The following is a 19,007-nucleotide window of genomic DNA, read 5'->3' as shown; positions in this document are numbered from 1 at the left end:
AGGGGGCGGGGCCTCCGCTCCCGGGAGGACCAGTCTCCGCGAGCTCACATCAGCAGCATACGCGCAGCCTCTCTGCATCCCGACACCAGCCAGCGCGAGCATCACTGCGCAGCACACGGGCTCGGCACCGCGCGCTCCACCCGACCGACCGACCGAACCGACTCTCTAACGGAAAAAAGGATTTTATACCTGAATTGCGAATTGTTTCTAACGGATTCGTTTTGCGGTGCTTCGTCGCCTCTCTATGGACGTGGAGTAGCGGTGGTGTCTGCCGCTCCCGCTCTTCTGTCAGTTCTTCACGGTCGCATCCTACACCGAGGCACAAAATGGCTGAGATCTCCGAACTACGAGCCGCCTATGGTGAGCAGCAGGCCCGGGTGTTTGTTAACGGCTCTTTAGCCCCTTGTAATGTGTGTGGGGTCGTTCTTCAACCCAAAGTCATCGCGATACCATGGGGTTCGGGCGGACGGGGACAGGGTCATGGTTGTGAAAGGGTGAGGTGTCTTGTTTGGGAAAGGTGGTGGAATTTGATTTGTGTGTTTTTTTTGGTGTGACCTATGAATCCAGGCTTTTGTTTGAGATTCACACCCCGTGTAACAACCTGAAACGATATCACATTTAATCGAATGATATACAATATATTCATGTCTTCGTCTTTGGGCTAATTTTCCTCAAATGAAGGGATGGGTTTGGCTCGCTCGGCAAAACCGCAGCATGATGTTGTTTATCTAGCGTCGAAACGACCGCTAAAATACGAAACGAATATGACTCATTCGTTTCCAATACCTCGGTATAAGTCAATAATGATGACATCTATATTATTAATCAAAACGTATAAGAATACAAAATTCAGGAAAAGCTAAACATGGGCGTACTCTGCTCCTACGCATCTCTCCGGTGGCCCTCGGTGCGCGCGCACATTGGGTGGTGTGGGGGGGTGACGTCATGTCTGTAGCAGCAGCAGCAGCGCCCCGCTGGGACAGCGACCGGTCCTTTGTTTTTCAGACCCGCTGAGGTAATCGGTAACCGGAACACGGGGGTGCTGCTCAGGCCGAATTCAGGACCGTATAGCCCTCGAACACCCACGTGTTCCGGACCACCGGTTACCGGGTCCCGGGGCCTACGGACGGGCCTTTGATTTTATGGTGGTGGTGGTGGTGGGGGGGAGGGTAAAGGAGAGGGGGTTTAAGGACAGGGGGTTTAGATCAGATCGGACGCAGCCCTTCATTTGCAGATCTCATCCGGACCATTTTGTCTTTTAGGCTTCTTTACTAAACACACAGAATCAAATAAATGATCGATGATCAACATTAATACGCGTACAATGATTGATGACATCTAAAGGGCACATGATACATCTCTAGTATTAAATGCAACGTCGATTGTCTCCTTTGGAAATATCAACAATATTTCCACACTTACACCTATGCCTGCGTTTCTTGTGCAGCCTAAATATTTGTTATTTTTCTAGAACTATTTTCCTTCGATCGAAGCACATAAAGGAGACAGGTTGGTCTTCAATATGAACATACCACTGAAGCTCACATTACAGGGGGGTCGGTGATGAGGGGAGGAACCGTTTCTTAAAGGCATCCATTTTGGCTCTGCTGCGTCTTCAGTGACGCCCGCGGCAGGTGAAGTGGAGTGGCGCTGTCTGTTCGACTTCCTGTCAGAGGAAGGCACTTCCTGGCTCTGGCTTAGAGGTTAGGATCCAGAGGAGATGTGTATCGCTAATGGAATCAATCCGGGCTGCTGACACACAGCCTTTTACCGGCTGGTTATCAATCACATCCCGATCGGTCGATCCAGAGACACGTGACCTCCCGGATTCCGCTCTTACCGTGCTCCCCCGAGCCTCCGATGTGGTCGCATCTCACAAGGTTTTTTCGCCCCGAGCTTCCGACGTCGTCCCCCGAGTGTCCGATGTCTTCCCCCGAACGTCCGATGTGTTCGCCTCTCCCGATGTTCGCGCTCGAGGGTCCGCTGTGTTTCTCTGAATGTCCGATGTCTTCCCCCGATCGTCCGAGGTATCCCCCCCCCCCCGAGTTTCCGATGTGTTCCCAGAGTTTCCGATGTCCCCCCTCCGAGTGTCCGATGTTTCTCTGTAGACCAGGGGACCGGTTCTCCCCGAGGAGGTACAGGTCCGGTCCATTGTCCGGTCCAGCCCTGAATCACGGTCCCAAGGGGGTTGCCAGGACACCTCATGGGCCTGTCCGCATCCTCCTGACCCTAAGGTCTCTGAAGGACCAGGACCCGGTCTAGGGGGGACTAGGTCCTGATGAGAGAGAGGACCCAGGTGACATGACAGAGGAGGTCCCCCTCCTAACAGGGGGGGGGACCAGACGAGGCTATAAGGAAAGAGGAGATCAGTAGTAATGACTGTAATACCATCCATATTTAATCAATCATCGTCATGGTAACGATGAGGGCCACAGCTGAAGCTGCTAAGACACGAGAGGCCTAGTCATTATTATTGATCGAAAAAGGCAGGAAGCATGTAGGTCGTTCGTTTGATCGCCTCAGAAGGAAATTACTTTTGACTTTTGTAACCCGTTAACAAGGAAATACGTAACATTCAAATTTAAAATACCAAACAACGAATGACTATGGCGTGAACAACCGATCGTCACCGTCGTTCACCTTGTCCCCTCTCCCCTCTTCCTGGATCCCGGCCAATGCGAAGGTGTGAGCGGTGGGCTAATGCAGTTAGCCGACAGCAGACGTTCATGTTGGACAGCGCATGATGTCGTCATCGTTCGGGGACACTATGTGTGGCCCAGTGTCATGGCAGGGGGACGCGGGGGAATGTGTGACATGGTTGTGTCAATAGAATGCACTGGATATGATGATGTCACGCTGCTATATAGTCACACCCCCTCAGTCCAAGAGAGAGACGAAGATGGACAGACTGCCATGAGGACAGACGGACTGATGTATACAGGAATGTATAGATATACATACATACAGACAGATGGAGGGTGATAAACCGATTGTCATTAAGACAGACTGCCAATAAGACAGACAGATGTATACAGTATAGATATACAGACAGATGGAGATAGAGTGTCATTAAGCTAGACAGACTATCATTAAAGCAGACAGACATGCTGTTATGCAGCTAGATATACTTGTATAGATGTACACACAGACAGGTAGATGAAGATAGACAGACATGCTATCTATCTATATGTGTATATGTACATACAGGCGGAGAGATGGAGATACACAGACAGGTAGCTGAAGATAGACAGACATGCTATCTATATATATGTGTATATGTACATACAGCCAGAGAGATGGAGATAGACAGACATGCTATCTATATACACGTGTAGATGTACAGACAGACAGAGAGATAGAGAAGAATGAATAGATGTAAGCTCTCTCCTAGCGCCATGACAACCAACCCCCCCCCCCCTCCCCCAACTAAGCCACTCCCCATCTGTTTGTGTTCCCGTGGTTCTGGGAAATCATCGTCGTCATGGTTACGGCGGGCCAGGCTCCTAGGAGAGAGAGCGAGCGTCACCACAATGCCCCTCTGTGTCGCGGTGTCTCTCGCCCCGTCCGTCCTTTATTAAGCTCTCCCCCTTCGGACTGTCTCCGCTCTGACAGGTCGATGCGTTTACATGGGCACGCGCGCACGCACATGAACAAACGCACGCACGCCCGTGACCACATAAACACACTCTATCGTAAAAACACACACTGACACAAACACACACGCAAACACATGCTCACATTGATACACACATGAATTCTTAAACACACATGAATTCGTGCTCTGAATCACACACACACACACACACTATCACGTGCAAGCACACACACTATCACGTGCAAGCACACACACAAATACATACTATCACGTGCACACACACCCACACACACCCACACAAATACAGGTAGCACAATATGCACGCACACCACCTCATTCGATGCTTTTGCCTTCTCCTTCAAACGACTTCCATGTTGGCTCGGTTGCCTTGCTGTAACTCCCTAACTCTCTCCTCTCCTCTTCCTCCCTCCTCCTCCTCCTCTTTCCTCCTCCTCCTCCTCTCCCCCCCCTCCTCTCTCCCCCCCCTCCTCCTCCTCCTCCTCCCCCTCCTCCTCCTCCTCCCCCTCCTCCTCTCCCCCTCCCCCTCCCCCAGTCATGTCCCCCGTGCTGGCGGGCTTCCTGGGCGCGGGGGTGCTGGTGGTGGTGGTGGTGGTCCTGGTGGTGCTCTGGACCTTCTGCCAGCGCCGCTACCAGCGCTCGGCCGGCCGCCACAAGCTGTACGGCGACCGCTACTGCGACCCCCCCGAGGACCCGCCCTACAAGTTCATCCACATGCTGAAGGGCATCAGCATCTACCCCGAGTCGCTCAGCAGCAGCCAGCGGATCTTTAGGGGCGCCCCGGGGGCCCGGGTCCGCCGGGCCGACCGGGGGGGCGACGCCGAGCGGGCCGGGGGCGGCGCGGCCCGCGGCATGGTGCTGGTCGACGCCGAGAACAACATCCTGGACGTCCCCGGGCAGCTGCACATGAGCCACCTGGTGCCGCCGGGTGGGGCGGCGGCGGCGGCGGGGGGCGGCGTGGGGGGGGCGCGGCTGGACCGGGCGCTGCCCGTCCGGGCCGACTACTGCTGCCTGGAGAGCAGCGAGAGCGGCAGCAGCGGCAGCGAGAACGGCTCGCCCTTCACGCCGGCGGCGGCGGCGGCGGGGGGGGGGGCCGGACGGCGAGCCAGCACTGGGTACCATCAGCCTGGCCGTGGACTACAACTTCCCCAAGAAGGCGCTGGTGGTCACCATCCTGGGGGCGCGCGGGCTGCCTGCCGTGGGCGGCGGCGAGGGCGGGGCCAGCGCCGACCCCTACGTGAAGATGACCATCCTGCCGGAGAAGAAGCACCGCGTGAAGACCCGCGTGCTGCGCAAGACGCTGGAGCCGCAGTTCGACGAGACGTTCACCTTCTACGGCGTGGCGTACAGCTCGCTGTCGGAGCTCACGCTGCACTTCCTGGTGCTCAGCTTCGACCGCTTCGCCCGCGACGACGTCATCGGAGAGTCGCTGGTGCCGCTGAAGGGCGTGGACCCCAGCACGGGGCGCGTGCACCTCAGCCAGCAGATCAGCAAGAGGAGCATGCTGGTGAGTGCGTGTGTGTGACGTGTGTGTGTGTGTGTGTGTGTGTGTGTGTGTGTGTGTGTGTGTGTGTGTGTGTGTGTGTGTGTGTGTGTGTGTGTGTGTTTACATTCAGGGTGTTAAGCAGACGCTTTTATCCAAGTTGTCGGCAGAAGGAGAAACAACAATATACCGCCGTCGGTACAGTAAGGATGTTCATAGAAACATAGTGACCAGCACCTGAGCATCGCTAGGTTAACCCGTTCCCCGTATACAACAGAGACAGCGAGGATAAGATGCTACACGATGCTCAGGACTATGTTTCAGTGCCCGGACGTACAACGTACACTAAGTGTCCACTGGGTAGGCTTGCAGACAGATCTGTCCATCCCACATGTGGGTGGACATTAGGGCTTTGACTTGTGCCCAAAAATCATATTCGAAGATCGTTTGTTTATTAATATTAATATTCAAATATATTTGAATATTTATCAATAATATTTTGCCCATTAGATGCCTTCAGTAAGACCTGGATTGGGCTTTGCGAGGTTTGTTTACCGGCGTTGCTATGGTTACCGGTCTTGCTCGTTCCAACGGTTTATTAGGTTTCTAATAAATCGCTGTCTAATCAATACTTCATTCACCGCCTCTTCCGTGGTCGTTACAATATTATGAATAGACTGCGTCGGGTTCTCCGACGTCTCTCCCTCTTGGCCTGCCCATAACAGGTTCCAATATCAAGGGCTGCCTAATATTCGTTCGAATTTTGATTTATTCTTTGATATTCTAATTATATTCGAATAACGAAGTTCGGAGTCAAAGCCCTGGTGGACATACACTCCCAACTTATGTCACTAAAGGTGGACTGGAGACATCACATCTGGTGGTAACACAGGGGCCCTTTAATGCTGTTATTAGTACGCTAAGTAACCCACAACCTCTGTCTGTAGATCCGTCAACTTATTAACACTGTGTGTGTGTGTGTGTGTGTGTGTGTGTGTGTGTGTGTGTGTGTGTGTGTGTGTGTGTGTGTCTGTGTGTCTGTGTGTGCGTGTTCATGCAGTGTGAGAGCCGTGGAGAGCTGCTGGTGTCGCTGTCCTACCAGCCCGTGTCCCACCGTCTCAGCGTGGTGGTGCTGAAGGCCCGACACCTCCCCAAGATGGACATCACCGGCCTCTCCGCAAGTACGTACACACACACACACACACACACACACACACACACACACACACACACACACACACACACACACACACACACACACACACACACACACACACACACACACACACACACACACGCACACACACAGGACAAGCCGGTGCAACACAAGCAAAACTGAGCACACACCGTCTACAAGTAAAAGCTAGTTTAACGCAACATCAATGCTAGGTCAACTAGAAGTGGTCTTCATGCTAGGTATGAGGTAGAGGCTAAGCTAGCTCGAGGTAAGGGCTAAACTAGCACGAGGTAGAGGCTAATCTAACACGAAGTAGAGGCTAAACTAGCTATGAAGTAGAGGCTAAACTAGCATGAAGTAGAGGCTAAATTAGCATGAATTAGAGGCTAAACTAGCATTGAAGTAGAGGCTAAACTAGCATGAAGTAGAGGTTAATCTAAGGGGCTAAAATAGCATGAATAAGCTAAATTAGCAGGAGGCAGAGGCTAAACTAGCATAAAGTAGTGGCTAAACTAGTACGAGGTAGAGGCTAAACTAGCTATGAGGTAGAGGCTAAACTAGCATGAGGTAGAGGCTGAACTAGCATGAGGTAGAGGCTAGACTAGCACAGGGTAGAGGCTAAACTAGCATGAAGTAGAGGCTAAACTAAGGGGCTAAAGTAGCATTAAGTAGGAGCTAAACTAGCACGAGGTAGAAGCTAAACTAGCAATAAGTAGAGGCTAAACTAGCATGAAGTAGAGGCTAAACTAGCACGAGGTAGAGGCTGAACTAGCACGAGGTAGAGGCTAAACTAGCATGAAGTAGAGACTAAACTAGCATGAAGTAGAGGCTAAACTAGCTATGAGGTAAAGGCTAAACTAGCACGAAGGACAAAATGGCCTAGCAAGCAGAGCAGAGCATCTTCAGTTTCCATCGAGTCGTTTAGTTGCAGATGCATTCACAAGCGAGGCTCCGAGAAAACGACACAAACCATTAAAGTTCCACAGCACCCCAGGCAAGGGTAGCGGCCGATGGTGACTCGTTCTCTCTCTCTATCCCTCTCTCCCCCCCCCAACCCACCCCCACACACACTGGACGTGCAATTGCATAATATCTATTTATTTATATCTACCTCTGGTTTTTATATGCAATTAAATTAATGTACAATATTGCTCACTCTTGTGTTATTTGGCGGTCTTTTACTGTTTGTCCATTTTAACTGTCTCTGTGTGCTACGGTGTATCTGCATTTCCCCCCAAGGGGATGATTAAAGTATCTACCCACCTACTGACCTACTAACCCCCCTCCTCCTCCGTGCAGACCCCTACGTGAAGGTCAACGTGTTCTACGGCCGCAAGCGCATCGGCAAGAAGAAGACGCACGTGAAGAAGTGCACGCTGAACCCGGTGTTCAACGAGTCGTTCATCTACGACGTGCCCCCCGAGCTGCTGCCCGAGATCTCGGTGGAGTTCCTGGTGGTCGACTTCGACCGCACCACCAAGAACGAGGTGCTGGGCCGCCTCCCGCTGGGCCTGCACAGCCCCTGCCCCTCCGGCACCGCCCACTGGACCGAGGTGTGCGAGAACCCCCGCCGGCAGATCTCCAAGTGGCACAGCCTCATCGACTACTGAAGAGCACCGTCTCCTCCTCCTCTTCCTCCTCCTCCTTCTTCTTCCGCTCCACAACGAGGAGGGGGACTGCTGGACTGATGCTACTGAAGAGGATCACCTCCTCCTCCAGCTTCTTCTGCTCCTCCTCCTCCACCACAAGGAGGAGGAGGATGAGGATGAGGAGGATGGATTACTGAAGAGGACTTCCTCCTCCTCCTCCTCCTGGAGGAGGAGGAGGAGGAGGAGGAGGATGAGGAGGAGGATGAGGAGGACGGACATCCCCACTGTTGGACTAATGCAGTGGAAACCATCAACCCACAGATCTACACACACACACACACATTACATACCTGCATACCAACACACACACACACACCCACCCACCCACACCCGAATGAACCAAACATGTACACACACGGCAAACACACACCCACACACACACACCTCTTTCATTCTCTCGCCCGCTCTCTCTCTCCCTACGCTACATTTACAAACTACTATGAACAGGACGTCATGGAAACGCACAACAGCCGTTTTCCTCGATCCAACCGTAACCATGAATGCATCTGCGACTGTTACCGTGGTGATCAGCCTCCAGGCGAGAGCGAGTGCGTTAAAAAAGATGAACAAAACAAAAGAACCAAGAACAAAAGATTAAAGACCATCTCCTCCTCTCGCTGTCGTTGTCATGCAGCTCATCGCATGTTTGTACCAAGAAAAAAAAAAAACACAGCGGAAGGCGGGGCGAAAAGACTAGACCTGCTGAGGCCAACGCTCACATCACTCTTCACCCATTGGCCGGCCGGCGTGCCCATCAACGGGGTCCGGCGGTGAGGACCTCAGGCACCCACCCCCGAACTCCCCCTAAATGGATTTTAACATAAGAATTAACCCTGACTAAATCAAAAAACACGTTGTTTTTTCGTCCAGAGTTAACCGACTAAAAGTGTCACTATTATATTATCGTAAAAGTCTTGACTGTGTTGTGTGGCAATGGACGGCTGGTGATCAGCCAGCATGCGCTCTCTCTCTCTCCCTCTCTCTCTCTCCCTCTCTCTCTCTCTCTCTGAAGGCTCCAGGTGTGATGTCATCAGACCTTGGTCTCCCGGTCGCACACACTGAGCACCCCCCCCTTTCATGCTCATCCCTCACCCCCCTCATACACCCGTTAAGAATAGACAAATTAATAAAGAATAGATTCGACGTACGGAGAATCCAGGGCGGACGAGGCTTCTAAAAACATGGCCGCCGGCTCCTGCTAGCGCTAGCCGTTAGCCTCCACACCACCTGTATAATATTTATTTTTTAACATTGACAGCCTTGTGAAAAACCTCCTCCGGACTCGTCTGTCACTTCTCGGCTCCAGCTCTTCTTTTGCATATTCTCATCGTATCCACGACCAAAATCGTAACCTGATTTGCACTAATCCATATGTATGATTACCGGCTGTGTGACCGTAGACTAACCACAACAACATCAACAACAAACTGTTGTTGACCTTCCACCCCTTAAGTCCACCTCTGTCTGCCCCTGACAGACGGGGGTTCGACCACACAACCTCGCGGTCTGCTCAGACCTGGGATAAGCAGAAGGCCGGTCACTGCGTCTCATCATAGATCGATAGTTTAGCCCGATAACTCGTTAAGACGAGACGAGAGAAGGTTAATTAACCCTGGACCCGAGCACGAACCCTCCAGGTCCGAGCGCATTTCTTCCACGTCCAACCAGACGTAAGGAAAGGGGTCGTAACGTGAGGTAGCCATGGTCGGCACGTTGAGGTCAGCGCCACCGCGCAGAAACCCTGATGCTGTTTGGACGGGTCACACCAACCAATCAGCATCGAGCAGCAGCCTGATGCTGACGGCTTGGGCCACGCCCACCTCCGTGACATCAGCCTGTGTGACGATGCGTCAGTAAAACAGAAAGCTACTACCGCTCCACCCCGCTACTAAAACACGCCCCTCTCTCCGCGTTGACCACCTATCATATCATCCACGCTACGGGTCGTACTGGTCGGCTCCGTGTACAACTGTATATATATATAAACGTTCCGCTCCCTCTCGACGTGTGCTGTAAATATCCCTGTGTGCTGCTGCTTGTAGATGTCCCAGAGTCCGCGCCGGTGGTCTGTGCTTTAGCGGACGCTGCTGTGTGTGTTTTCTAAGCGTAGGTCGAGGAGGGGGGAACCCGGAGAGGAGGACCTCGCTGTTGTTTCTGGTGGTTCGTGTCCGCCGCCGCCCAAACTACTGTCAGCTCTGTTAACCTGCAAATAAAAACAATTTAGCCATCGTCATGACGACTGCCCGATGTCCTGTCTGTGCCTCTGTATCTGGATCTCGACCCGCTTGTCTGGTGTTTTGATTTTCTATCTATGCATCTGACTATGAGTGTCTGTGTAGTCGTCTCTGTGTCTTTCGGTCTTTGTGTATGTGTTTTTGTGGCAGTGTGTCTCTATGTGTGTGTGTTTGTGTGTGTCTGTCTCGTCTGTGTCTCTGTGTGTCTCTCTGTCTGTAGCTATGTCTATCTGGTTCTCTGTCTCGTGGCAATTTCTTTGAGATATTGCGTCTCGGACAGATGAGACTTCTAAATTCAAAAAAGCACACAATAGTTGTGGAAAATGAACCCATTAACACGTCTTCTCTCTAGCAGACAGGGCCCACCATATACTCACAGAGCCCTTTAACAGGTTCACCCCCTCCGAAACAGAAGTCAGTAATCAAAGGAGGGAGATGTTAACCTGAAGAACAGAGTTCAGAGTTCAACTCGTCAAGCAGATGAATGCGTCAGGGCCATGGTCAGGGCTCACTGCTTCCTTCCTTGTGACCGGTTTACCCCTGGATAAGGTGAACCACAAGGGGAGCTAGATGGGCTGCTAGGTAACACAAGGAATAAGAGACACAGCTTCAATGTGATTGAAAGGTAAGCGACATATGGACTTTTCCACTACAGTTGTGCAAAACCACTCGCAAGAACTCAAGAAGTGCCGTCCATGAAATTATGACACGAGTGGGTTTGATTGCAGTCACAGCTTTATTAAATCAACGTTTTGAACATTGAAAGCAAGCTCCGTTTGTCTCCTATGTTTGTAACCTCAGCCAGCAGCTCAAACTTATAACCCAAACTCAAAACTTAAAAAATCTGATTGTAAACAGTAAACTCTTTCCAATATGCTTAAAAAAGTTCTTCCATACAAACCAGTGGGGAGCTGTGATTTTTGACATGCTGACAGTGATTAGTGATGTTTAATGACGGTGCAGTTATGACCGGTCCGGCCTTCAAGCATCATTTCATACACATGTGCTTCACATGTAAACATGTCATAGAATCAAATAAAACCGGGTTTCAAAAACGATGAATGAATCAAAAAACCAAAGAGAGGAACGTCTGCACCTCATTAGCTAACCACACTAGGGCCCGACCGATTCATCGGCCTGCCGATTTAATCGGCCGATTATAGCCTTTGAAAATAATCGACATCTGCCAAAAAGACGACGATTACAACAGATTTTTTTTTTTTTTTTAGAAATGTTATTGCGCTTAGTATCCTGCAGATTGCGCTCCTACTTGCCTTGCTAACTAACAACTTTATCTGGAGTAAAAAAGAGGAGATTGAATTTTACCGTACAACATGAAAGCACGCTCGCTCAGGCAGCTGCGTGCTCACCTCACCAATGTACACAAGACGCGTTGTTTGAGCATGTTGTGCCTGTTTTTCTTTAGGTCCCAGGCCATGTTAATTTGTTATACTGTAGACCAGGCCTATTCAACTAGCGGCCCGTGGGCCAAATGTGGCCCCTCTTAATTTTTTTCTGGCCCGCAATAAGTTGCATGCAAAAAATAAATAAATAAAGGAGAAACACAGTTGCATGCAAATCAGGTTTCTGGGTGTAGCCGGTGATACTAGCCAGTATCAGTACCCCACAATCAGGAACTGGCATCACTTATTCTGACAATGTTTGGCTCAACCGATACATATGAGTCTAGCTTTTCTCATATGAATGCCATCAGAACAAGGGCACGTTGCTCCATGACCCATGAGAAGTTGCATGAGTGTCTCAGGATGAGCCAAACTAGGCAAACAAGGCAGTGCAATCTTTCTCACTAACTCACTGGCTCAAAATGTCTCATATGTACAGTAGATCTGTTTTGTGATGATTCAAACAACATTGTTTAATTCTAAATACGTGTCCAAAATATGTGATAACAAAATCTTTAGTAATAATACAATTAAAAGTGAAGAAGGTAGGAATGCGTCTGACAAGTTTATTCCATGTAGTAGTACTATATATATTAAGTTAACACTACTTTAAGTACGATTTATTTGTAGCGATTCATTAACGTATTGGGGAGCTTTCCAAGGTCGTCAGAGCCCAAGTAGTGTCACAGTGCTTAAATGTGCATATGCCATCTGATTGGATGACGGATCCGTCTGCCGAAAAGTTTAACATTATTCAACTTTTTGACGGTGCAGACGTATCCAATCAGGAAAACCAAATAAACAAATCAAAAACACAGTAGCTTATTCGCTTCCAACACTTTTAAATAATACGGCGTGGTACCGAGGGGTTGAAAACAATGTTGGCGACTCCTGTGGCTGCCTTGAGCACCTGCGTCATATTACCTAATATGACTGGCAGTAATGTTTCACCATGCACTGATAAACATTTTCTTAATGTTCAGTCACAGCACTCACAGCAGCCTTTCCTCTTTGTGCAAGTTGAGGAATTGAATGCCAACAGTAAATCTTGCACACACGCTGTTACAATTCAACAACGTGTGTGACAACGTGTGCTATATCCTAAACTTCAACTCATTGTCCGCTGACTTTCTGCTTAATGTGAAAGTCATAGCAAGTCGAGCATGTATTGCAAGTGTGTGCGGTTTCGTTTTTTTAAAGTACCGGTTCGAGAACCGTTTTAACACCGGAACCGTTTAAAAAGTACAGAGAGGGCACTGGTATAGGAAAACCCAAACGATGACCAACCCTAGTTAAGAGCAGCCAATAAGGCACTTCCTATAAGGGTACGCTACACAAACGCCCCTCGGTAATTCACGATTCTTAGAGTTAAATTAAACTCCATGAAAATGCAGCATATGACAGAAATCCACCCTCAAGCTACATGCGTGTGATAGCGTCTTCAACAGGCCTGAGGAGTTTGAAGTTCATGGCCGGTTCTTCATTTCTGTCTGAAGATTTTGAGTTTTATTTTCTGCGGGCTGGAGAGAACAGTGGGACGGTCAGCATGGAGTTGGAACACACTTCATATCATGATAAACATCCTAGAGATACAACGTACTCACCGATCACCAACAAGACAAAGGCACAGAAAAAGATCACCAGGGCAGGGACCAACCCCCAGGGGCGACGCTGTTCTCTCCGAGAACAGGACGGGAACTGGTCCTCTGCAAGGCAAGCACATAAACAGTCTCTTTATAACATCTAGGGATGTTACGATACCATTTTACCAATACCGATTCCTGAACTTGAGTATCGGCCAATACCGAGTATATACCGATACAGCATCTAGCATTGCAACTATCAATAGCACTCCTTATTGAAGGGTTCTCTTACGTTGACAGCAATGTGTAGCACTAGTCGCTTCACTTACTGTGCACAATTTTCTTTTTCAGAACGAGATCATTTATATTTATAATTATAATAATACATTTGTATTCTTCTTGTTAAGCGTCTATGCGTCCAGGTTTTTCCGACTTGGTAGCTCGAACGCACGTAGGTCTGAGACGACGCGTTTTCCATTCCGACTTTCCACCTCCGACCGTCGAACGCAGCATAACGCCACAGTGTTGGAGATGATCTTTGCCGGTGTAGTAAAGGAGCCCGAGTCTCGGGACGGTATCGGAGCAGCACATAGACTGGCGTACTCGCCGTACCCCATACTGCTTAGACATCAGTATGAACATCACATCCTACTTCAACACCACATCCCCTACTATAAAACCACATCGGTCTATAACATTACAGATAAACGATCACATCTCATTCTGAACACAACACATACGTTTAGAACACCCCACCTCTGTCTATACCATCCCTCTGCCAGGCCCGTGTGTAACAGCCTCAGTGACAGCTCATCCCAGGACTTGACAGGACGTACCCTGAAGGGCTATCTCCGCCTCCCTGGTCTGGTTGAACCGTTCCTGGTGAACTCTACAGCTGTAGTTCCCGGCTCCCTGGCCCCTCTCCACCACCACGGTGCTGCTGATGGTGCACAGGCCGGTGGGGTCCCAGGTGGTGTTCATGGTGACAGCAGGCAGGCGGAGGCCTCCATCGGTCCACCAGGAGAGCTGTGGGCGGGGGTACCAGCCCACGGACTCACACCTCAGTGTGACTCGGGGCTTATCTCCAGGGCTGCAGTCGGGGCTTTCCACCAGGGTGATGGTAACGGAGGACACGACACCTGGAGGTAGAGTCAGGGTAGGGTCAGCACTTTAGAAGCTAAGGATTGTTACCTAACGTTAGTATTCACAGTGAGAGAATACGTGTGAGTAACCCAATATTATTACATTTATTGAGTACAATATCTCAAAGAAGACCACCTAGACAGAGAGACACAGACAGAGAGAGAAAGAGAAAGCATTGATCGTGGCCTAGATGGCTAGATTACACATATTTAATCACATTGTATTGGTTTTATCTAGAGCTAAACAGACCGCTCGTTGTACTACCATGTTGCCACACCTCTAGTTGTGCTGCTGAAGCCTGAGTTTGTGAAGGCCTCAAAGGTAGAATATGTAACATCACACACACACACACACACACACACACACACACACACACACACACACACACACACACACACACACACACACACACACACACACACACACACACACACACACACACACACACACACACACACACACACACACACTCCATTTTATCCGCCCTACTGGTAGCATTCTCACCTATGAGAAGCTGGATCTTGTATCTCCCGGAGGGCAACACGAAGTAGTAGTTGTCTTCATCGGCCCGTGTGACGTTGTACAGTCTGAGGGAGACGATTCCTCTCTTCAGGTCTTCGTCTGACAGCCTCGTTCGCCCTCTGTACTCGGGACTCAGTAGTTTAGAATTGTCCTTGGGAGGTTTGTCCTTCTTAAAGACGAAGTCATTTGTTCTGAGCATTTTGTCCGTGTAGCATTTCACTGGCGTCTCAGTCAGGTCTGTGGAGAGCTTTGGGTCGTTCGACAGAGAGACGTCCTCCCCGACCAGCGCTGTCGTAGTGAGAAGTTTACCTATATTAGAGAGAAACAGAATCATGACGTCACTTGGGTTTGTTCATAGGTAAACCTTTGCTCCCTAAATCTCTGGTGTTCTCTCTGGACTCCTATCAGAGTTAGATCTGACATGATGATGGAACTCCACCTCAAATCTGACCAACTAATTATAGGGTCTAGTATTAACACTTAGTCATGATGAAACAGCCACAGTATCAAAAAATGTAGGAACGTAGTGCATCCTCACAACCTTGAAAATATTATTTTTGCTGCACTCTCTCCAAAACATTGTGTTTCAAAATATGGCCCCATGATTGCCCATGCAATTCAGTGCTGGCAACTAATTGAGACTTTACTGAGTGGTATTCTCTTTTGCATACTCAAACACCCATTTTCAGAAACAATAGCTTTAGGTTAGGTGGGAAGCCCATTATCTTTCCACAATGGTCAGAACAGGCAATCAACATGGATGGAGATGATTTGTGTGGAAAAACTAATTTAATTTAACAGGTTCATCATTCTTTTTCTTTTCCCAAACTAGAACAAGAGGGGAGGGGTAGGTGGGCGCAGGGGTGATATAAAATAAAAAATTGATCACAAAAAAAATGTAACAAGGGATGCATTACCATTGAGTAGAGTGGGTAACATCAACAGGAGAAGGAGGACGGCCATGAGACGCCCAGAAGAGCCTCTGTAGCAGGGGGCGGGGACTGGAGATAAAACACAAACAAACTTAAGCCTCATCCTGTAGTATTCATGACATGCCTCTACATCGATAGCCCTTTGTAGTGAAACCGGTCACACATTCCATCGTGTGCTCCCACAACACCTCATGTGAACACGAGAGTGGAGCTTGTGATGTCACTGTTTTTTAATACCCTAACCGTTCGAGTGTGGCCACACTCGAACGGTTTTCTAGGTCACTTCCTATTGTCATGACCGGTCAAACTGAGGTATTAAAAAATAATGACATTACAATCTCCACTCTCGTGTTCACATGAGGTGTTGTGGGAGCACACGATGGAATGTGTGACCGGTTTTGGACAGAGCGTTATAGGAAACGCCTCACCCGATTCTTATTCCCATCCTTATTCTTTTTTTGTTTGGTTGTTTTGCCTTCTTTCTTTTTCTGTAAAGCACTTTTGTAACTGTTTAGAAAAGCGCTGTATAAATAAAGATTATTATCATTATTATTATTCTGGAAGCCAATTTGACATGCGTCACCAGGGACGCGGGAAGTCAGTCCGAGGGGGGGTTGCTGAGAGAGTTTATTATTATATGTCTATTATATTCTATTATATAATGAAGTCATAATAAATGCTGAGCAACATCCATTGTTTAGGCCTACAGAGATCAGATGTGATAAACACTCTACTGGTCTGCAAAAAGAGTTCTGCCAACTAGCCACTGTTATTCACAAACGTTAGCAAGTAAACAATGTGGAAATTAGAGTCAACTCGGCTGATACTGTGCTGAATTTCACACACTAACAACATGCCGACAAGCTGTTGCGGTCCGGGATTATACACAGCGTTGTAACAAGGATTCAGGAGGTTATTTCTAAAGGTTTACAAAGGAAAGTGAACCGTCCGTCTTTGCTCTTTTTTTGCAAACCAGTTTACGTGCTGGATTCCAGAATCAAAACGATAACATTCAACTTGTCTTTTAATATGGCAGCAACATTTTACACCAGTTTTAGAATGTTCACTACAACAGAAGTTGAACACCAACATGCTTATGTAAAATCAGCATAGTAGCCTACCATATTCAGCTATGGACAGTTCTGCGTTGTGCGTCATAGCCTACGTCAGCCTACACAGACAATGGTCTAAGTAAAATGAAATGATAATATCATAAATATCATAAAAAGGGTGGATGTCAATCATTTAATGAAACCCTAAGCACCCCCACTTCCCGCGTCCCTGTGCGCCATGGAAAGGTAGTAGTAGGGAGAATAGTCCGATTTTCAGCTTCCCCTATACTAAGTAATGTCCCGTCCAGCAGGACTGGGGGCACCGTGCGCCCCTCTAATAAACGGACTTGATTGACTTTTCCTGATGAGCCGCAGTGCAACGCTAGAATTCAGCCTTCTTTTCCCGGATTTGAAGGGTCCACCGACTGGGGTGTTCGAAGCACTTTCCTCCGACTCCCGTATGAGCGTTTCCCCATACTCCAAACTCTCCTTCCTCAAGACCCTCTTCCGTTTATTATCTGTTCGATCAAAGGTTGTTATGTTGTTCTTACCAGTTGCTGTTCTCGCATATGGAAGAGTCAGTCTTCAATGCCGTGTTCCGATATCCACCACATTTCCATTGCTACCGCACCGATACTTCATTGTACACATACAATTGTCATCTCAAAAGCTAAGACCATGACGAGTTCGACAGTACCACTGTCAAGGCGGCCCTACGATAAAAACTCAGGGAACAAGCAGCCAAAGAATATCAAGGTATACAACCACTTATTTACAGCGAGTAACATAAATTCTGTCTTACCTTTGCGATTTTTTCATGAAAAGTTGTACTTGATAGCAAAAAACTCCGGTTTTAGTATGTCCAACATGTCTGCGTTGGTTTACAACCGGTTTACAACCAGTTTTAATTGTGAACCCCCCCCCCCCCCTCCACGATACAAACCACCACCACTCCCCCCCCCTCGCTTGAAGGTAGGTTTGACTGGTAGATCTCGGGAGGTTGGCTACTTGAAAAGTAGATCTTGGGTCGAAAAAGGTTGGGCAGTATCTGTCTGCGTCCTGCAAGACGGAGGCGTAACTTGTTCTTTTCTAAATCGTGGTCCACGCGAGATCTTTCTCTTTTCGCGGTAAACCAAAAGCGTTGTAAATCACGGTTCACACGAGATCTTCATTGAAGTCGGGTCTTCCGATATTCGTGACGGTAAGTCAATTTAAGGCCTAATATTTGAGGACCGAGTTGCGGTCATTTATGTACCCGCGCACCACTGCTACATACAGATCACTTCCGCGATTTAGAAAAGTACTAGACACGCCTCCGACTACAAGTTACGCCTCCGACTACATGTTACGCCTCCTAGTGCAAGTTACGTCTCCTCCGACTACAAGTTACGCCTCCTACTACAAGTTACGCCTCCGTCTTGCAGGACGCAGACAGACCCAACTCAATGAGTCTCCCAACCGAAATCAATGGATTTACAAAATGCAAAATAAAACACCACAGAAACTGTATTTCGCTACCAAACTAAAAAAAAGAAGATAAGGATGTCTGCATTGCCTGGGGAGAGTGTAGACTCTAAACTCTCCCCAGGCAATTCAGACATCCTGAATTGTTAATCCAGGGTTAGGGATTATTTACTATCCTATCCATGTTAAAAAGAAGAAGGAATAATGCCTCAGATTGCACATTTTTTAAATATTGACCATGCTTAAAGGAAGCAGGATTATTACCTAATTTTTCACTTTATTTTGTTTTTACACAGTTGAAGATTTGATTTAAAGTCACATTTGTCTTATCTTTATTGTTGTTGTTGATCCGAAAATGATCCGACCCGTGACTAAAAAACCGTGACCCGATCCGAACCGTGAGCTTTGTGATCCGTTGCACCCCTACTAGGGGGTGGTAGAAAATTCCCATGTCCACCTTACACCCCCAGTCCGTATACACCTGTCTGCTCTCTCACAGAGCCCCTTTAACAGGTTCTCCCCCTCCGAACAAAGGAGGGAGAAGTTTACCTGAAGAAAAGAGTTCAACTCGTCAAGCAGATGAATGCGTCAGGGCCATGGTCAGGGCTCACTGCTTCCTTCCTTGTGACCGGTTTACCCCTGGATAAGGTGAACCACAAAGGGAGCTAGATGGGCTGGCTAGGTAACACAAGGAATAAGAGACACAGCTTCAATGATTGAAAGGTAAGCGACATATGGACTTTTCCATTACA

At 48.6% G+C, this 19,007-nt stretch overlaps 2 protein-coding genes across 2 annotated transcripts; one reads left to right on the top strand and one right to left on the bottom strand.

The window, feature by feature from the left end:
• Positions 1–63: 63 nt before the first annotated feature.
• Positions 64–8,947, top strand: LOC130383881 (synaptotagmin-11-like). Its single transcript, XM_056591760.1, is given in 5 exon segments — positions 64–360; positions 4,149–4,705; positions 4,707–5,120; positions 6,157–6,277; positions 7,573–8,947. Coding segments are annotated over 5 exon segments (1,437 nt in total). The 5' UTR covers positions 64–326; the 3' UTR covers positions 7,884–8,947.
• Positions 8,948–10,147: 1,200 nt separating this feature from the next.
• On the bottom strand, positions 10,148–17,699 carry LOC130383882 (butyrophilin subfamily 3 member A2-like). Its single transcript, XM_056591761.1, has 6 exons — positions 17,594–17,699; positions 15,725–15,808; positions 14,790–15,116; positions 13,979–14,281; positions 13,164–13,265; positions 10,148–13,079 (listed from the first exon to the last, which is right to left on the bottom strand). The coding sequence occupies exons 2-6, from the start codon at positions 15,768–15,770 to the stop codon at positions 13,066–13,068; spliced, it is 792 nt and encodes a 263-aa protein (XP_056447736.1). The 5' UTR covers positions 15,771–15,808; positions 17,594–17,699; the 3' UTR covers positions 10,148–13,065.
• Between the last annotated feature and the right edge of the window lie 1,308 nt (positions 17,700–19,007).

The sequence above is a fragment of the Gadus chalcogrammus genome, chromosome 6, assembly GCF_026213295.1.
Source record: "Gadus chalcogrammus isolate NIFS_2021 chromosome 6, NIFS_Gcha_1.0, whole genome shotgun sequence".
NCBI classification, from domain to species: Eukaryota; Metazoa; Chordata; class Actinopteri; order Gadiformes; family Gadidae; genus Gadus; species Gadus chalcogrammus.
The sequence above is the reverse complement of the archived record's forward strand: the minus strand, read 5'-3'. Positions and strand labels throughout refer to the sequence as shown.

What these genes read in the sequence shown, in the direction of transcription:
- LOC130383882 (XM_056591761.1), bottom strand. Translation starts at nt 15,770, where the DNA reads ATGGCCGTCCTCCTTCTCCTGTTGATGTTACCCACTCTACTCAATG. An exon ending in GTTACCCACTCTACTCAATG is followed by an intron (nt 15,117 to 15,724) that starts GTAATGCATCCC and finishes TCTCTAATATAG; the next exon opens with GTAAACTTCTCACTACGACA. An exon ending in CAAGATCCAGCTTCTCATAG is followed by an intron (nt 14,282 to 14,789) that starts GTGAGAATGCTA and finishes CTCTACCTCCAG; the next exon opens with GTGTCGTGTCCTCCGTTACC.